This window comes from Vipera berus (genome assembly GCF_964194415.1).
Source record: "Vipera berus genome assembly, chromosome: 1".
NCBI lineage: Eukaryota > Metazoa > Chordata > Lepidosauria > Squamata > Viperidae > Vipera > Vipera berus.
In genome coordinates this window covers 57,710,173-57,731,846 of record NC_138202.1, presented here as the reverse complement: position 1 = coordinate 57,731,846, position 21,674 = coordinate 57,710,173, and the positions used below count along the sequence as shown (strand labels likewise).

At 39.4% G+C, this 21,674-nt stretch overlaps 1 protein-coding gene across 1 annotated transcript in view; it reads left to right on the top strand.

Moving 5' to 3' along the window:
* Positions 1–21,674, top strand: part of AKAP6 (A-kinase anchoring protein 6) — a gene marked incomplete at its 5' end in the record, with an annotated part of 235,359 nt that overhangs the window by 118,602 nt on the left and 95,083 nt on the right. Inside the window, one exon of the mRNA XM_081319843.1 lies at positions 16,626–16,774. Within this exon, the coding sequence (XP_081175969.1) occupies positions 16,626–16,774 (149 nt within the window). The remainder of the gene's footprint in view (positions 1–16,625; positions 16,775–21,674) is intronic.

Sequence of the window (21,674 nt, the reverse complement as noted above, 5' to 3'; positions counted from 1 at the left end):
TGTGAACTGCTGCATCATCATTTGAGAGAAAGCTAGTACAGTCTGATATGATCAGAATGAACATTAAATGTTAGGCTGATCATTTAGTCTCATGATCATCTAATAAGAGATTATCATAAATAGAAAAAATAATTGTAGTCCAAACTGTCAGGCTTGAATAACATTGAACAATCCTAAGTTCAGTTCTTTATTTGCTCACACGTAATAAGCACAATCTTGCCAGACTAAACCTATGCTATTCTAACCCTAACAGATATGCTGTGATATATGCTAGAGAGTGGCTATTTTACATCTCTGTCTCCATCTCTGATCCAGGCTGTGTTGTTGTCTCCCCACCACCACCTGGAATGTACTCTTTCCTTCCTGGTTCTCTAGTTTTAAGCCTACTCATCTGCCACCATTGAATTCATCCCAAAGATTGACAAATTAACTGCCATTTCACTATAGTCCATCACACCATCTCCCCTTCATAGACACAATTCATCACACACACAAAATTTCAATAATAAGTCAATATTTCCTTACCTAAGCAGAGAAACAGAATGACCACTTGCAGGCAAAAAGAGCAGTGGAAGCAGCTTCACCAACAGACTTTGACCCAAAGAGGGACACAATTCTCAAACACAATTGTTTTATTCTTAGCTAATTCTCTTTGCTCATTTTGACCACAGGACACTGTAAATCTAGAATATTTTGCAAATCCCTTGTAAATTGTGGCTGTGACTTTCTGTTTTAGAAAAAATGACAGTATTAGCTGATTAAAGAAACAAGGAATAAAGGTTAGAAAATATTAATTTGGGAAATTTACATAATTATGTTCACATATATATATGTGGGAGGGAACGTTTACCTTTACTTTATATGTATGTGTGTGTGTGTGTGTGTGTGTGTGTGTGTGTAAAGGTTCCCCTGCACATGCATGCTAGTCGTTTCCAACTCTAGGGGCCAGTGCTCATCTCCGTTTCAAAGCCGAAGAGCCAGCTCTTGTCCAAGGACGTCTCCGTGGTCATGTGGCCAGCATGACTAGATGCCAAAGGCACACGGAATGCTGTTACCTTCCCACCGTAGTGTTCCCTATTTTTCTACTTGCATTTTTACATGCTTTTGAACTGCTAGGTTGGCAGAAGCTGGGACGAGTAACAGGCACTCACTCTGTTATGCGGCACGCGGGATTTGACCTGCCAAACTGCTGACCTTCTAATCGACAAGCTCAGCCTCCTAACCCACTGAGCCACCGCCTCCCTATATATGGATTTTAACTGATTTGAAATTTTACAAATAAATTTGTAAATTATAAATTAATTAAATTACAGATAAATTCATTCTTTCTTGCCTTTATCCTTTGGCACAAAAAAACATGCACATGTCAAAATTCACTTGAAGTAAATTGCCAACAGGTTACAATAAAAATCGCTATGTTCAGATAAGGCAAAAGAAATGGAATTGCATTACCATCCTTACTAAACAGAGTTTATTATATGAAAGGATATATTGGAAAGTAATTCCTAATTCCTTTCTAATTTTTACATGTATTAATTGGATTATATTTTTAATACCAGTTTTATCCTTTACCAACACATCAATATGTAGACATAAAGTAAAGGTTTAACTCTAAGTTTATACTCTCATTTTTGTTGCTATTATTTTACTGCAGGTTTCAGTTTGACATAAAGGCATAAAGCATTTTTATTTTCAAGTAAAGTTATATTAGCTACACTCCCCAGCTGTTTTAAATGTAGCATCATTTCCTATTGATTCCATTACTGGGACAATTCTTCTTCCCCATTCTCTGGTTTCAATAGCTCCTCAACCTCTCCCTTTTGAATTAAAAGTAAAAAATGTCTTTTAACAAAGGCATTTTATAATTGTCTTTGTATTCAGCAATCTAAATATTTTATTTAAAACATCTGTTTGCATAATACCTCATAAATGTACTAGCAGATATCATCCTTCTTCAAAGCAGTTGTTGCCACTTTTATTTAATTTACCAGAGAAAATCAACAAAATTGCTCTTTAACTGGAAAGCCTTTCTACTAAGCCAGTATAAAATTATATTTGCCAGGCCAAAGCTGCAACTTTGGTTCTTGCTATACCAAAATAGTTCTTTTTTAAAAAAGTATGGAGGGTTTATTTTTCTTTTTTTAAAAAAGTATAAACATTGTATCATTAACTTTAAATATATAGGTTTTTTTTAAAAAAAAACACGCCCTTATATTAAAAATAAGGATATACTGCTCCTAAAAACAGTACCGAAGACAATTGCATTTTAATGGCTTTTGTTTGGGAAGCAACATTGATATTTGTACTCCATAATGTTGTAAAGTTTTAAGCATTATTACAGTAGTCAGCTAGATTTTGCTTGTCATTTTTAGGGGGGAGAAAACATCAATGGAGAGAGTACATGTTTAAAGCTCTTTGTTTTCCTAGTGTTCCCAGGGTTTCCTTGCATTCAAAACTCCACTACAAATTCTGTTTTTTGTGAGAGCCAAAAGGAGTAAGTGTTTAACTTATAATAGGTTGACACTGCAGTAGAATTGGCAAACTGCTCTCCCTCACTCAAGAAATAAATACACAAACATTCTACGGTATGTCTAAATAAGACGAGATTACTTTTTCTACTGAAATAAATCAAACTACATCTTTCTGATGCACTAACAGTATGAGAAGGAAATGATTATGGCTCCCTGCTGGCATCCTGTTATGACTGACAGGAAAAACCAACAACTTTGCCATTTGGGATGTCTTGTTCAGGAACTTTCTGGAGGATAGTAAATTGCTGTTGGCACAAAGACCGAAAAATAAAATGATTTGATTCAGCAGTTTTCATTCTGAAATCTCCTAGTGCTAAAGGAAGAAGTAAATATTCATCAAATGATAAATATATATATATATATATTGATTTTTATTCCACATTAGCAGCTCAAAGTCAAGATTCCTGACAAGGTGGAGGTTGGGGTTTGAATGATTCTCTTTGTAATAAGGATATAGGCCCTAGGCTGAGTGTTACTGTGTATTCTGGATCTCTAGGAAAAAGAGCATTAGAGCCATAGGAGGCTAAATTTTTAATATTTAAGAACTCTATAGGGCCAGACTCTCTCGTTCCTTTTTGATAACTAAATTGTTGTTATTCATATGGAAAATAAATTATGTTGTTCCTACTTGCATCAGTCTGCCATCATCTAAGAATAACTCTTTTGCCCAATTTCTATGTTATTCTGATATTTTTTTGATATTGCACCTGAATAATTATGATCTTTACCATTATGGGTATATATGACTGTAGTTAGACAGAAGCAGTAGGTCAGCCAGATAAAAGAGAGACACCTTATTTATTCTCCTTATGCATCTTCCATTCATGATTGCTTGCTGTGAACATCAGAGTAATCTGAACTGATGGGGGGGGGGAGGAAATGGCCTTAATGTTAGCTAGACTTTGCATGACAAGTCCAGCAGAAGTAAGAAAGCAATTAAATACTGGTAAGAAAAGTTGCTTAAAAAGGAACTGCATCCTTTCTTTCAGGCACCAGATACAAACTGTACCCCTGGCTGAAAATAAATAAATCAACTACATAAAAATGTATTCTATGGAATGCAAAATATTGAAAATAAAAAGACATGCCACCTTCATAAATGCTTTGCTGTTATTAAAAAAATGGCTTTAGGATGCCTTCTCTTATATTTTAAAATTGCATTCATTGCTGTGAAAAAAGAAAGGGGATTTGTTTACTGCCTTCCAGTCTAAGGCACAAAGGGTGTAACTAGCAGAGTGTTAACAAATTTCCCAGCTGTCATAGATGCTTACAATTCAGCAAACATCTTTAACTGCACAGCTCTAAAATTAAATTTTCCAAACATTACTCCTAATGCTTTAATGGTATGCAAATTGCCAAGAATTCAGCAGCACCAGAGAAGCTGACCTCTCACCAATATAAATAGTTTATTTTTAGAAGAGTTGTATTTTTTTAAGAGAGAGGCTCTGGACATTACAAGGAGTACCATTGACTGGATGTGTCAGTGATGTATCTTTGTAGCAGCCAAAGGAAAACCGATTTGGGGACATGTGCCAGCTTTTAATGTGAAAACAGCTTGAGTAAATCCTCTGTATGAATTTCTAAATAACTGCTGCTAGCAGGATGAATAAATCACTAGTTTGTTTTCCCCAGTATGGGGCTCCAGTATGATTTGGGCTCCAACTTCCATCAACCCTATTATGCTGGCAGGGACTGACAGGAGTTAGAATCTAAAATAATTAAAGGCATCCAGTCAGAAAAGGCTGTGCTTCAGCTGCACTTCCCATAATATCAAAAGATAGTGTTGTTGTTGCTGATCATAATCAAGAAACTGTTTTTGACCTCACTCCACATCCTGAAATTCCCCATCCCAAATGTAGTTTTCCTGCCCTATGAGATCCTTCTTGGAATTCCCTGCCGAATGAGAAGTCCTATCCATTTCACTGGTGAAGAATAGTTTGCTTTTGCAGATGATTTTAGCCACAGTGATACATTCTGGCCTATTGAGACAAAAGGTTAATTTGTGCCTGTATGAAATTCCATTTCTAAATATTGGTTGCATCTCTGTTCTTTCCAATTGCCAAGAAAAGCTTTTTAAAACCGGTTTTCCGTTCAAATTTCTTGGAGTGGGGTGGAATATGAATATTGAAACACATATTTTTGAGCCAATATATCTGTAAGTGTGACACTGTCTTTTGATTATGTATAACTAAAAAGAATAAAATATAGTGACTTGAACACTACAGCTTTCTAACAACTGATATATTTGGTAGTTATGTGCAATGAGGAAGAGAGAGTATGCCTATTAAGAAGACATATGATCAGTGTTTTATAAAATGAATTCAGGTTTAAGATAATAAATGCTTTGAAATATTGGTTGAATTCTAATTTTTATTCTGCTCATGAAAATGAACCTCACCTAAACAATCTCACAGAATAAGCTTTTCCAGTACTATCTGTTCCTGAATGCTGGAGAACTTTCCCAGACTATAAATTTAATAATTTGTTCATTCATCCATTCTATAAACAGATATGTATAATGACATGTGGTTTGGGAAGCTGCAAAGGAATTGATAAATATTAGATGCTTCTCCTAGGTTCCAAACCTGGACTTTCTCTTCAGTAAATCTCTAATGTTGCCATAAGATTTGGAGTATTATACTAAGTCTACAACAGTGTGGTCTTTTAGGGTTTTCCCTTTTTTCCCCTAGGTGTTTTGCAATTCATAACTTGTTCATCCATGCAAGACATTCTTACCACAGATCTTTGGGAGACAATGATTTGATCACAGCTGCACAGTAAATGTAGCAGAGCAATGGATTTGCACTCTATCACACTGAATATTCTTACTGTAGCAAATTGTGATAGAAATGTTAGAAATGAATAAATATTAAATCATAAACCAACTTCCCAAATTCAAATCATAAAAAGACAAAGCATGTTAGGGAGGATCAGAAATGTTTCATCTGAGAGAAGCCATTGTTTTGGAAAGAGATGTTTATTTAGTTACAATGTCTGCTAGCTTTCTTGAACACTGGTAGCAAAGCAGTATAAAACACAGCAAACAAATAAACACATTTCAAAATAATTTGCTCAAGTGTTGGCAAAATAATATGGAAAGAATGATGTCAGTTCAGCATCAGTGACATTCTGGGACTGGTAAATGTAAGCATCTGTCTGTCTGTCACATTCAACCACAAATGTAGTAATCTATCACATATTGATAGCATTAATTATGAAGGATTGTATCTGGGAAATATGGTATCTTACCTGTGTTGTCTGATTAAAAAATACACACACTCCTTATATTACTGTGCATTTATTCATTAAAAACCCATTAAGGATATTTACAGTAAAAGACTAGTATCTATTTGTTTTAAATTTTTACTTTTGGAACCAATCTTGAAAGTATGCCAACAACAAATTGTGTAGCCAAAGCTAGCACTTTGGATTGCACCTAGAAATTTGTTGCCACCTAATTCAGAGCTCATGGAAGAGGTGTGATATGACCATGGCAATAAACACTAGTCACCAAATTGGTCATTGCAGCTGGAGACAGGCTAGTTTCTTGGATTTATAAGGCTGATAACATATTGTAGGAGGGGAATGCTGCCAGAAGTCTTGAAGGAGGCAGTGATACATTTTTCATCTTTAAGGGTTCCTTCTGGTTGCTCCCCTGTCATTTCATTTCATTTCATTTATTGGATTTCTATACCGCCCTTCTCCCTAGGGACTCAGGGCGGTTCACAGGGCATATATAAATAACTGTACAAAAATTAAAAGAGAATTAAACCATGCCCAATTAAAATACAGCAATAGTAAAATAATAAAACCAATTAAAAACCCATATTCCCCTTCAGGCCAGACCAGCTAACTCAAACAAGTGGGTCTTCAACCCGCGACGGAAGGATCGGAGGTCCGATGCCATCCGGAGCTCAACCGGCAGTTGGTTCCATAGTGCCGGGGCACCCACAGAGAAGGCCCTCCCCCTGGGGGCCACCAGTCAACATTCCCTGACCGGAGGCACCCTGAGGAGGCCCTCTCTGTGGGCACGCACAGGGCGGAGGGGAGTTGACGCCGGCAGCAGGTGGTCCTCGAGGTATCCCGGACCCATGCCATGTAAGGACTTAAAGATCATAACCAAGACCTTGAACCTCACCCGGAAGACAACTGGTAACCAATGCAGCTCGCGGAGCAAAGGTGTAACATGGGAGTACCGGGAAACTCCCAAGACAACTCTCGCGGCCGCATTCTGTACCAGTTGGAGCCTCCGAGTGGTCTTCAAGGGAAGCCCCATGTAGAGAGCATTACAATAGTCTAGGCGAGAGGTCACGAGCGCATGAGTGACCGTACACAGGGCATCCCGGTCCAGATAGGGCCGCAACTGGCGCACCAGGCGAACCTGGGCGAAAGCCCCCCTAGTCACGGCTACTATATGGTCTTCCAGGGTAAGTCGTGAATCTAGGAGGACTCCCAAGTTGCGAGCCCTATCCACGGGGGGTAAGAACTCACCCCCCATAGAAAGCGATGGAACATTTTGAATGTCCCGGGATGCCAGAATGTACAGCCACTCAGTCTTGTCAGGGTTGAGTTGAAGTCTGTTCCTCCCCATCCAGACCCGAACCGCCTCCAGGCAGCGGGACATCACAGCGAGGGCATCACTGGGGTGGTTTGGGGTCGAAATGAAAAGTTGGGTATCATCGGCATATTGATGATACCCAACTCCAAAACCACGAATGATCTCACCCAGCGGTTTCATGTAGATGTTGAACAGGAGAGGCGAGAGAACCGACCCCTGAGGAACTCCACAAACGAGAGACCAAGGGGCCGATCTCTGCCCCCCTGCCAACACCGACTGCGAGCGTCCCAGGAGATAGGAGGAGAACCACTGAAGAACTGTGCCTCCCACTCCCAATCCCCTGAGACGCCGCAGCAAGATACCATGGTCGATGGTATCAAAAGCCGCCGAGAGGTCTAATAGGACTAGGACAGAGGAATATCCTCTATCCCGAGCCCTCCAGAGATCATTCACCAGAGCGACCAATGCCGTCTCCGTGCTGTACCCGGGCCTGAAACCCGATTGGTAAGGGTCCAGATAATCCGCTTCATCCAGGACCAGAGGGAGCTGATGCGCCACCACACTCTCAACAACCTTCGCAAGAAAGCGAAGGTTGGAGACTGGACGAAAGTTGTTCAATACAGCTGGGTCCAAGGCAGGCTTCTTGAGGAGAGGTCTCACCACCGCCTCCTTCAAGACGGTGGGGAAATAACCCTCACTCAAAGAAGCAGATATAACCGCCTGGAGCCAGCCTCGTGTCCTCTCCCTAGCTGCATAAACCAGCCAGGAAGGGCACGGATCCAATAAACATGTGGTGGAGCTCAGCCTCCCCATAATCCTGTCCACTTCATCAGGGGTCACAGAATCAAACTCCTCCCAGATAACATTGACAAGACCGCCCGTGTCCTGATCGCCAGACTCTGCCCAGCTGGAGTCCAAACCGGTCCGAATCCGAGCGATTTTATCCGACAGATGTTGACTGAATTCCTCGGCACGACCCTGCAAGGGATCCTCCCTCACCTCCTGATTAAGAAGGGAGCGAGTCACCCTAAACAGGGCGGCTGGGCGATTATCTGCGGACGCGATGAGGGTAGAGAAGTAATTACACCTCGCCACCCTCATCGCTGCGAGATAAGACCTAATATGGGTTCTTAACCGCAACCGGTCGGATTCAGATCGGCTAGACCTCCAGCAGCTCTCTAGGCCCCGTTTCCGACGCTTCATCTCCCGGAGCTCCGCGGAGAACCATGGAGCTCGTTGGGATCTGCACCGGGTCAGGGGCCGCAAGGGTACAACCCGGTCAAGTGCCTCAGTGGCTGCCCTTTCCCAGGCTTCCACTAAGGCATCCGCCGAGTTGTGAGCAATGGAGGCAGGTGGGGACCCCAGCGCCGCTTGGAATCTATCAGGATCCATTAAGTGTCTGGGGCGGTACCATCTAATTGGCTCCGTACCCCCATGGCGGGGGGTGGCAAAACGGAAGACCAGCCGCAGGAGGTGATGATCGGTCCATGACAGGGGCATAATAAATGGAGAGCCCCCACCAAGATCATCCAACCACGGTCCAGATAAAAAAATCAGGTCAAGGGTGTGGCCTCCCTCATGAGTTGGTTCAGAAATTACTTGCGTCAGGTCCATGGCCGTCATGGAAGCCATGAACTCCCGAGCTAGCTCAGATAAGCCTCCCAGGGATGGTAGATTGAAGTCTCCCAAAACTATAAGTTTGGGAAACTCAACCACCAACCCCAAGAGGATATCGAGCAGCTCGGGCAGGGCTGCCGCTGCGCGACTAGGCGAAATGTACACCAGCAGCAAGCCCAACTGCGCCCCAGAACCAAATCTCACAAAGAGAGACTCACACCCGACTATCTGAGGAACGGTGGTCTCCCGCGGACATAAGGTCTCCCTAATAGTCACCGCCACACCCCCACCCCTACCATGAGCTCGTGGCCGATGTAGCACCCGGAAGCCTGGTGGGCAGAGGTCAACCAAAGGGACCCCACCCTCTGGGTCCAACCAAGTCTCCGTGATGCAAGCCAGGTCCGCGTGCTCACCCTCAACTAAATCCCTAACGAGGGGAGCTTTGTTAACCACGGACCTGGCATTCAGGTACACCAGCCGGAGCTCAGGAGGCTGCACATCCTCGCTCCCGGAACCTCGGGGAAGAGGCAGAGGGTCGGAGCGCCTCACCGCTTGCAAATAGCGGAGACGGCCCTCCCGGTAACGATACGGCCCTCTGTCTATCCACCTGCTGCCATTCCCCGTCGTGGGAATCGGTAATCCCACAACCCACTCATGAGCCCCAGAGACAACCACACCCCGTTCTCCCCCCGCGCGGTCAGACCCAAGTCTGGCCTGAGCCATGGTTGATTGGCCACCCCCCATAGCCAGACAACCCCTATCTCCCACCCCTCTCCCTAACCCCGTAAAAAATTTAGATAAAAAAGTAATCAGAGGCCTCTTATTAAATTTGTGTAGACGGCCCCTGCCCCTGCCCAGCCATCTCTCCGGGTCCCAAAACTCGGGCCCGTCATCGAGGTTAAGAATGTTTAAGGAGGCGGGTTGCACCCAGGAGAGGGGGGCACCCCTGAGGGCGTACAAGTCCGTGCTAGTGTATTGTCGCATGGGTCTAGCAAGTCCAGGGTAGGCATCCCATTAGTTATGTCCATGGGAGGATCGAAACATAGAGACAGATATCTGGATCCCCACCCAACTTCACTGCCACTCAGTTGGGTGCCCCCAGAGACAGGCCGCCCCCCGCCCTCTCACGAGCTGTCATGCCAGATAAACCTGAAATTCTCTGGCATCACCATCAAGGTTCTTTGCTCAAGTGGTATCCTTTGTGGGATAGCACTGTCCCTGAAAAAGGAGGTCCATCATTTGGGGATCTTCCAGGATGGCCATTCTTAATAGAATGGTTTAATCCCAAACTGTAGCCTATTAGAACAGCATGGCCTTCTTTGCAGTTCAACTGTGGCTCTACCTGGGGCAAGAAGATCTTGTTGCGGTGATCCATGTTCTTGTCATCACACATTTAGACCTGCTGCAACATGGGGCTGCCTTTTAAGAAGCTAACATCTGTGTTATGGGCACTGCTAGTGCTAACGTAGAAAACCTAAATGACTTGGCACCAAATTATCTGCAGGACCTCATTCTTGCATTGGAATTGGCCCGGCCAGTTGAGTCTAAGCATGAGAAGCAGCTAGCAGATGTCCACTTTAGGGAGGTGAGGAGGACTATGGCTTGGAAGAACTGATTTTCACTGGTAGCACTGGTCCTTTGGAATGACGTCCCATTGGAAATCAAGTTTATTTCAGCTTCGACTGCTTTCCAAATCATCTCCAAACAGATGAATTAATTGATTTCCTTCAAACACCAAATCTTATTTCTCACTAAAGTGATTTACAAGTATAATTAGCAGATAAGATGCAAAATTAGCTGAGTAATCTATAATATCTTTATAACTTTAAAATATTCTTAAAATGTTTGTGCTTTTTATTTTTTTCTTGACTTTTGAGGATTGCAGTAGCCTCTGAAGATACAGAAGGTTTTTTTAATTAAAATAATCAATACTTACTTGATGTTTTCAGAACCTCCCTGAAATTACAATGATATCAATAGCACATGAGCTGTTGGCATGGGAAAAGAGTCTTAACTACAGTGCCATGCAATAGATAACATCATATAAAAATCAGAAAGAGCTCTTTGAACCTCACTTCTGCTTCGATTAGTGCACACTGAAAGATTTGCAGTAGCTAGGTAAAACATTACATATAGTATTGAAACAGTGGTTGATGTAGTGGATGACAAACAAACTCTTTGTTTAATTACACTAATTGGGACTGGAAACTCTGTTGCCAAGGAAAGCAATCATAAGTCAAACAACTACGCTGCTTAGTGACAGTAATTCCAGCAGTCCAGGTTGCATTGTTAAGTGAAGACAATGCAGCTCTTTAAGCAAGGATTTCATGTGACTGCAGCTGACACTGTGGCGGCATATCCAAAAAAACAATTTAAAAGCAGGGGTCCTTGGTGCTCTCTGCACTTGGCTGTTTCCTTGCAGATGTTTCATTACTCATGAATATCGTGATTATGTTACCTAGGCTGGGTAATGAAACATCTGCAAGAAAACAACCAAACGTTGAATAATTGGAAATAGTACTTTATACATAATGTTACTCACTTTCGGGAATTGTTTTCCCAGTTTCCCTTTTTACAAAAGGATGGAATATTAAAAAAAGCTAAAGAAAGCCATGTTTTGTATGTTTCCCTATTGAAGGCTAGGAAAAGATACAAACAGCTGAGGCAATTCCACATTTGAACCTTGGATAAAGCCTGTTCTTAAATTGAGTTTGTAGGAATTCTGAGATGAGTTGGGGTAATTTAGAATAGTTTGTTATTTAACTGAAACAAAATGGTTTAACTGATATAATTCAAATTCTTTCTGTCTGACTGCAATCTATTGTTCCAGATTTCTGTGACATTTTAATTAATTTTGCCACAACAGCTTTGTTACTCGGGTGAAACCCCATGGCAACAATGGGAATATTGGGTGCAGTGTTTGCGGTTGGATCAGAATGGCCCTTCTGCTCAAATCACTTCCAAAATATTGGAAAAGATGGAGTGATTTGGGGAGAAGAATCCTTTGTTTTTCCATACCATCTAGTCATTGTTAACTTGTCTGTCATCCTAAGTCTTGACTATTTAGTTAACTAATTGAACATAGAACATAGAATAATAAGAGCTGGACAGAACCTTGGAGGTCTTTTAGTCCAGCCCCCTGCTCCAGCAGAAGAGCCTATACCATTTCAGACAAAGTATTGTCCACCACAACTTCTGAAGGCAAGGTATTCCTTTGGTTGATTGCTCTCACCATTAGGAAATTTCTCCTTCATTCTAGGTTGCTTCTCTCCTCGGTTAATTTCCAGACATTGTTTCTTGTCTTGCCTTTTGGTACTTTGGAAAATTGATTTAATATCTCATTGGTTTTATGGAAAAGATCAGTGATTGAAATCTCATATCTTGCTGCTTGAACCCTGACAAGAAGCTGCACTGTATTTTGGAAAGAGTATTGTAATTCCTAGTGACTATCTTTCACTTCCTTTAGAAGAATCTACTATAGTGAAAGGTGGCATAGATATTCCTCATCATAGGGAGATCTTGGCTACAAATTTCACCATACTTTGGCCCAGTTTTAAAACACTGATTTTAAATAGTTCATTTTCCAAAACCCTGGTCATTCTTTCGCATCTAATATTCCTGCAACTTAGTAAATATGATTTAGCCCTCTGAGTTGTTTTCCAGGACACTGGAAAACATCTACTTAAATCATACTTCAAAATTGGGAAAGAAACCAGAAAAGATTACAATATAATGACCTTAGACAGAACTGATAATTTATGGAGAACCAGATACCATTCCTGGTTGGTCTCTGCACTGTACATAACTACTATTGTGGACATTTTATTGGAAAGTGCTCCTGAATAACAACAACAACAGGCAATTTTGAATAACAAATAAAGATCTACTGACATCTTTGAGTCACAAGCTCAATAAGTTTCTTCAAAAAAAAATCCCCTGAAGAGTGGTTGTAGCCAATGGTTTGCTTGGATGTATACAGTATTTGGCTGCCTAGAAAAATGTAACATGGGAGCTTCAGAGTTGACTGTGTCTTTCAAGGGTGGGCGTTAGAGCTGACAGCTCTACTATTGCTTAGTGTCTACATTCCTATGGCAGCTATTTTATACTTTAAAAATCCAACCCACACAATCATTTTGTGGCAGTACAAATTGTCAAACCTCAACATGTCAAAATTCCAAACATGCCCACAAGCCTTTAGCTAAAAAGCTTGAAGACCCTGCTCTGCAGTGACTGGCAGCAACTGGCTGAGACTTCTTCTCTGTCTGGACCCTTCTTCACTCAAAGCATATAGTATACTTGTAGTCTGCAGCTTTTTCCCCCTTACCCCCTCCCCAGCTATCACTATTTATTTTATGGAAAGAAGTCTTTCTGTACTTTTAACTATTGCAACATTTCTCTGTGCATCAAATAGACACTCGCCATAGACTACCTGCGCCGTATCAGAGGGGATGGAATGATTTCCCTTGTTTGTGCTTATATGCAAACTATTAAACATATTGTGCAAGTTTGCCCATGACATGAAGCAATGTCAGAGGCAATTGCCTGGATTACTCAATTGGACATCCAGTTGTTAGGCCACTGCCATACCCCCATAGACATTTTGGGTATAATTATGTGGATTGTGTGCACGTGTTTACTTCTCTTTTGTCATGTTTTCATCATATGCATAATGATAATAACAACAACAGCAGCAACAGTGAGGCACTACCTTGACATGATTGTGGGAGTTGTGTGCTCTGAGGAAGATGACAGCTATGCCAGAGGTTCTGGACAGGTCTCATCAGAGGAGTCAGACAAAGAGTGTCTCTCCCATTAAAAATATGGTGAGAGATAAATTTTAGAAAGCCATACCTGCTCAGACATTACTCGGGTTAACAAGGTCCACACTAGATGTTGGAGTTCCTGGATACCTGGTGAAAAAAAAGGGCTAAGTCTGCCTATCCCAGGGAGGGGACTCGATAGGTAGACAAAAATGCCAAACCCAGTCTGAACATGGATGACTACAAATCATAATAATAATTTTAAAAAACTAGCTACAGAAACCCTGCCCCTTCTAATGTTCTTTACAACAAGTGAGACACCCAATTGTAGAAAACTTCTGAACTACATATAGAAACCTTCCTTCTTAAGAAATAGATACTTTATATGGGTAGACCAAATTAAGTTGCAAATTGATACTTCTTTATGAAGCTCATTGCAATTATAATCAGCATGTTAGGATTTTAGTGGAGCATGTTGTATGAAAACAATGCCATATTGGCCCCCAAGTGCTCTTGAACTCAACCTTGCCTCTGTACTTTTCCAGCTACCCAGGGATAAACATGGCAAGCAGCCAAATGTATCTCCATATCATCTCCTGTGCTAAGCTCCAGAATCCAACTCATCAGCACAGCTGCAATACATAATGTAGCTACATTCTAAAGCCAAAGAGAATTCTATATTACTTTGATCAGGAAATTGTCTAAAAGAAAACACCCTGATAAATGTATTTCATGTTGTTTAAAGTTGAGGTTGCTGGGTAGTCCTTAGAAAGCTGATTGGTCCAATGAGACATCTCTGCTGTTGTATTTACCTTATTAATAAAACAAACAACAGAAATGCAAGTTTGGTATATGAAGCTACTAAGTGATTCTGTGGATAAATGAATAATTCTTGGAAATTCAACACAAGTAATTCTATAATCCATGCTCTGGCATTTACATGAATGTAATGGAAATAATACAGCTGTTAACAAAATTATATAATGATAAACTACATATATTGCTTCAAGATAAACATAACTTTCTCAACATCACCAGAAAAATTCATTTCCTAAACCTGAAAAAAAAGCCAATAGGGTTAGGAAGAGATTTTCACATAGGCACATACACATGTGTTTCCAATTTGATTGTCAATAACAAAATAATATAGCATATTATAATATACATCAACAAATAGCTTTAATGGAATTATTGTCCATCTCTCTCTGTCTCTGTCTCTCTCTCTCTCTCTACACACACACACAGAGAGAGAGAGAGAGAGAGAGAGAGACAGAGGGAGAGAGATTTGGTCTATGGTTAAGGCCAGTGGGGAAATGGGAGGAGGAAGTATGTTGGATATGTTTGCCACCTTGAGTTATTTGTAAAAATAATAAAGACAGAATACAAATAAATACATAAAAATATATGCAGAGATTGTTTTCACTGAGCTTCTTTGTTGACTTCAGACTTCACATGTCTCTAGACACTTCCCTCTGACATTAGTTGAAAAATCCTGGTGAAAAATACACTATGATCAATACATCACAAAAGTTGGATTCATTCACCAGTGCTAAGCCAGATCTAAATAATATACATAGTACATTCAGTTGGCATCAAAACTTCCACCATGCAGGAAAGCTGTGGAGCCCAGTTCATGAATTTAGACAAAAGCTAGGAGAACTGGGTCAGCAGTCAGTAAGCGGGCACAAATACATACAGGCAGTGGTGGGATACAAATATGTGAACAACTAGTTCTCTGTGTGGATGCCATTTCCGGAAGTCCATTCTGGGCCTGGGCAACAAAAAATTAGTTACCGGTTCTGCCAAACTGGTGTAAACTGGCTGAACCCCACCACTGCATATAAGGTTGCTGAGGTCAGGTGGAAGGTGCTTTTTGTTGACAAGAAGACCCTAATTTGTTTCTTTAGTTGTTAGAACTGACACAGAAAGGACAAAGTTGCAATATGAGCAGATAGCTGTGCATTCTTAACTTACTGCTTGGACAAAGTATACAGCAAAATACTTAGAGATGTTGTTGTTGTTAGTTGCGAAGTCGTGTCTGGCCCATTGCAACCCTATGGACAACATTCCTCCAGGCCTTCCTGCCCTCTACCATCTTCTGGAGTCCATTTAAGCTCACACCTACTGCTTCAGTGACTCCAGCCACCTCATTCTCTGTCGTCCCCTTCTTCTATTGCCCTCGATCTTTCCCAGCATTAGGCTCTTCTCCAGTGAGTCCTTCCTGCTCATTAGGTGGCCAAAGTATTTGAATTTCAACTTCAGGATTTGGCCTTCTAAAGAGCAGTCAGGGTTGATCTCCTCTAGGACTAACCGGTTTGATCACCTTGCAGTCCAAGGGACTCACAGGAGTCTTCTCCAGCACCATAGTTCAAAGGCCTCAATTCTTTGGCACTCAGCCTTTCTTATGGTCCAACTTTCACAGCCATACATTGCAGCTGGGAAGACCATACCCTTGACTATACGCACTTTTGTTGGCAGGGTGATGTCTCTGCTTTTTTTTTTTGCCATGGCTTTCCTCCGCAGGAGCAAGCGTCTTTTAATTTCTTGGCTACAGTCCCCATCTGTGGTGATCTTGGAGCCTAGGAAAATAAAATCTGTCACTACCTCCATTTCTTCCCCATCTATTTGCCAGGAATTGAGAGGGCCGGAGGCCTTGATCTTGGTTTTCTTAATGTTAAGTTTCAAGCCAACTTTTGCACTCTTCTTCTTCACCCGCAGCAAGATGCTCTTTAGTTCCTCTTCACTTTCTGCCATTAGAGTGGTATCATCTGCATATCTTAGGTACAGAGATAATGTTTGCTGTTTTGTAAACTTTTTGGGTTTCCAAATTATTTCTCTTTTTTCCTGTGGTTTGTGTAGCAGAGATGTTTGATAATACCACTGGTCCTAGAAAAAAAATTGATTTGTAATTATACCTAAGACAGTTAATCAAGAAAAAAAATTCCTCTAAAAGATTAATGGAAAGAGGCATGGTTCATAATCTCCCCCACCCCAAGACTTTTATAAAAAAAGGGTCATTAAAAATCAATACAATAATTATTACAATCACGCTTAATATCACTGTGAATATATTCATTTAATCTCAAACCGGCAACTTTATATAAGCATTTGTTATGAATTAAAAACAAGGTTTCATTCCTTATTGTTTCCTTTTTCTAGGCAGAGGTTCAGCTATGCTTTCTGGAAGCACAAAGAGATGCTGTTGAACAGATGTCCTTAAAGCTATACAGTGAGCAGTACAACAGCAGCAGCAATCGAAAGGAAGAATTTGCGGATATGTCAAAAGTTCACACAGTGGGAAGTAATGGGTAGGGAGCTATTCTTTTTGTTGTTTTATTCTCAGTGATCTGTATCTTCTTTTTTTAAAAAAAAACATGATCTTCTCTTCCCCACTTCTATGTTAGCCAGAAAGATTTTTCTTACTAAGCCAAAAGACAGGGAATCCATCATTCTCTCTCTCTCTCTCTCTCTCTCTCTCTCTCTCTCTCTCTCTCTCTCTCTCTCTCTCTCTCTCTCTCTCTCTCTCTCTCTCTCTCTCTCTCTCTCTCTCTCTCTTTCTTTCTTTCTCTCTCTCTCTCTCTCTCTTTCTCTTTCCCCCTGCATGTGTGCACGCACGTGTGTGTGTGTACTGTAGAACATCAGTCTGCTTCAACTCATTTCCCAAACTTATTTGTTCACTGACTGGGCAAACTAATTACAGCTGACCAAGTTTGTTTAAAGGTTTCATCCTGGAATGCATTTATTTGTATTTTTATGCTTGTATTTTATTTGTTCTGCACCATTTGTACAAAAAAAATGAGTACAAAATTAAATGAAATCTAGCATTTTTCCCAGCATCAACCTAAATATCTATCTTTCACAGACTTTTTTTCCCCCAGCTATGGTCAATCTAATGTCCCTGCAAAATTGACAGTTCAGGCATTTCAAAGATTACCTGATATAACCTGGTAATTAATTGTAATAATCACTGCTGCTAGTTGCAATGCAGTGCTGGTGACCTCTGGGCCAATGGCTTTGAAGCAAAATGGGATTAATTATAGACAAAATAGAACTCACTACATAATCAGGACCTCCTAATATATGTAGCAAAATGTAGCTTTTAAATTCAGCTCTGCTGCCTCCAAATAAAATGGATATAATATAATGGAAAATAGAAAATATATATTTGTGTCATAGGACAGACTTAATATTTCCAATACGCAGTTCACTTATTCTAGGTCTGCTGAGGTTCTTTACATCTACATTACTGTACTGTACTATATTGGACAGAGACCTGCTTTTTAACAGAGTTGTTGCCCCCCCTCCTCTTTCAAATGTATGTGTATGAATGTGTACATATGGCAAGGTATGTATATGATATTTTAATATATTAGTGCCTTTAGTGTAGTGTGTATGTGTATGCTAGAAGTCATTTGCTCCTTTTTGTCAGTTGCAACCTCACTTGCACATTTTAAAGGCACCCAAAAACATGTATAATATCCATGTTGGAAATAAATCCAATATAAGTAAGTTATGGTTAAAACTACCCATGTAGCAAAGTTATTCACTTCCAACATGGACATCTATTGTCGCATGATGCAAGTTGTTCCAAATAAAGCTGTCTTTTGTAATTGAGTGATGGTGATTTTGTCAGTGTTGATGGTATTCAAGTGGTACTCCAAACGTTTTGGCTTGCACCTAAGACCCCTCTTACTATTGTTACTATCTTTGCTTTCTGTTGCAATGGTAGTTCTACTTCTATTTGCAGATCTTTTTATTTTGTGATTTTCTCCAGTTCTTTGTCCTCTATGCAGCTGTCTTCAGGCACTGCCACACCCATTATCCAGACTTTTTTATCTTTCTTATCGACAATTATTAAGTCTAAGGTGTTATATGGCAGCTGCTTGTCTGTTTGAAATCTAGAGGCCCAGACCACTTTAACTTCTTCATTTTCTATTACTTTGTCTGTTTAGTAGTCCCACCTGTTCTTGTTTGCTGGCAAATAATATTTCTTGCAGATACTCCAATGCACCATTGTTGCTACTTTGTCATCCCATTTTTTATAGTCAGTCTGTGTGCACTTCTTGCAGAAGCAATTATTATTGTTATTGTTGTTGTTGTTATTATTATTGAATTATACTTTTATTGGCAGTGTATGCACGTACCTTTTACTTACAGTAATTTGATGTGCATAAAAGTACATTTTCATGGAATGGCTGTGCAACTTGTGTAACGTGTGTATGAAAATCCTATCTATGCCTAAAGATTCAAAAATGCTATTATTGTTTCCTTACACGAAGGGAAAAAGTTCCAAAAGTTGAATGTAAACTTTAGGGATATTGGTTTCTTCAATATGCTTCAGTAGTTATTTGAAAGTATAGAACAGGTAGCAGAGAGCCAACTTTGGGAAGTACAATGTGTTGTTATATAAACAGGACTGTACAAACAAGATTTTTCCTCTTCAGAAAGTCATGATGAAATGAATGAATAAAAGAAAGAAAATTTAATGTATGTTGATTTAGACAAGTTTATGATAAAGTGAGTAGGCTTAAATAATAGGTTGTTTTGCACATATCTGAAATCAAAGGGAGATTGCTGATGCAGTAAGATTGATATATGATGGGAATAAACCTGGCATGAGAATAAATGGAAATCTCAGTGAATGATTCAACAGTGAGCAGACAATAAAATGAGATATCCTTGGTCTTTAATGTATTTATTGATAAATGTATAAGAAATGTTTGTAATAACAGCAATACGTTACATATGTAGTAATATGTCTGCATTTTTATATGCAGATGATCTGTTATTGGCTAAGATCAAATTAATTTACAGTAAATGTTAATTAGATTGTATGATGCAATAAGGATCATGAATCTGAACAGTTGTGTATCAGACCAAATAAAATAGAATGAATGATTGCAAGGTAAGAAATTAGAGTTGGTAGATGAATTTATGAATCTTAGTAAAATGTTCACCAAGACTGGGGAAAAAGATGGAGAAATTTGAGGTGTATAAATGTCAGTAGAAAGATAATGGGTAATATGTAGTCTGTTGTGATGAATATTTGTGACCAAAAGCTAAAATAGCTATGTGTAAATATGTTTCTGCCCATTTGGATGTATGAAAGTGAGAGGTGGATATGTTAGCAGAATCATAAAGATAAATTGGATGTAATGGGAATGGAAAGCTTAAAACGTGTGCCTGGTAAAAGAAGAGATCAGTTCAAGAATGAATAAGTGCTGAATGAGAAACTTAAAAGAACAAAATATGATGTATGAAGTGGTGTATTAATATAGTAGAAGCAAGAAGGCTTTGCAAGGATAGAAACATATGGAGAGATATAGTAAATGCAGCTGGCATGAACTAAATTCAGATTTCTTTTTCTTTTTTTTTAGCTGGTGCCTTTAATTTGATTTACTACTTCTTACTGGGTTTTTTTTTTGTTTTTGTTTGTTTGTTTGCATAACATTGCTTACCTTGAATTATGTGCTGGGTCTCTCTCTGGGTGCTGTAGTGTTTAAACTAGGATTTTATATCCTTAGAAATAGACAGTTCTGGAAACCAACAAAGAGATGAGAAATCAGATTTCATTCTGAGGTCAGAGTCTTGGAAGATGACACAAAAAAACCATAAATGGTCAGATTAGATGATTAGATTAGATTAGATTAGATTAGATTAGATTAGATTAGATTAGATTAGAAATAATTTCACCATGGAACTCCATTCATGGACTGCTCTTAATAGTATTTTTACTCAAACTATTGCTGATAGCTAATGATGACAGTTTAACATGGTGCACCAAGACATCATTATAATGCTTGCGCTGATTTCACTGCTTCATGTTATAACTGCAAAAAACAACAACAAAACAACAAAATAAAACAAAACCCTAGGCAGAGTTTGAAAGGTAATGCATGTTTCCTTATTTGTCTGTACTTAGCTAATAAAAGCCACATGCTACAATAATGTACAGTTCCAAAGAAATATAAGATCATATTGCCATATGACTTTTGGTGATTATTTTTTAATTCAGTAACCAGATGCATACATTCAGAGCTATGTGGAGGTGCATCATCAACATTTTTAGCATTATAAATCAAAGTGGTAATTTGTTAGTTCTAGTTCACTTAGAGAGGTCCATCACTGCAGACCTGCTTTATATATTGACCAAACTAATTATTCATGGTGGAAGATTATTTCACAAATTATATTTTAATAATAATAAATTATAGGCCAATATGACTCAGTTTGGTGTAGTGGTTAAAACATCATGCCAGAAACAAGGAAATTGTAAGTTCTAGTTCCACCGTAGAAACAAATATATGCATATATTTTATACATACTCATAGATTTGGGTACACAAATGTACACACATACATACAACGAAGCATCCTTTCACACATTCTGGCTGTATGCCATTTATAATGAGGCTTATTTCTGAATATAAATGTCTGGGTTGAACTAAAATTTTCAAGTTATTTTTAAATTCTGCGCTGCTGGAATGAATGAACCACTTTCAAACTTTATTTGGGGAATAAAAAGCAAAACTGCTGAGCAGCAGAGCCAAGAAGATAAATTCCTAAAGATTAGAGAGGATGCAAGAAGAAAAATAGAAAAGTCATATTAGTTGATAATACTCTACTACAAAGAACATAAATGAATTTGTTCCAGCTGGTCTTATCAGGTTGTGGAGTAGGCACTCTGCCAGAAATACTGATTAGATATGTGATGCAAATTAGTTCAGTGATAATTTCTGCTCATCCATGAGATACTATGATGAACAACTACAGCCCATCAATATGGACTTGAGTCTGATTTTAGGATTTAATCCTAGAAAAGAAACTCATTCTATGCTTGAATACTTTGGAATTTGAGAAGTATGTTTTAATATATTCAAAGCCATTTTAGGTAGAATTGCATAGCATGAGAAATCTGTAGGAAAATTGGGATGGGGTGATGCAAAAAATTAAGATAGAGAGAAAGAGAAAGAGAGAGAGAGAGAGCTTTTTCATTCTAGGGCTGAGAGATAATGACTACTACATGAAACTGACTTTCAAGCAAAGTTTACAATTCATTAATGTTAAAACAATTTATTTGTATAAATCTGGAAAATTAATATCTACACCTCTGATAGAAATTGAAGCTTCTTTCATTAACATATACAGTATCCAGGCAATCCTCAGAATATTTTTGTAAACAGTTATGAGAATGATAATAATTATTAAA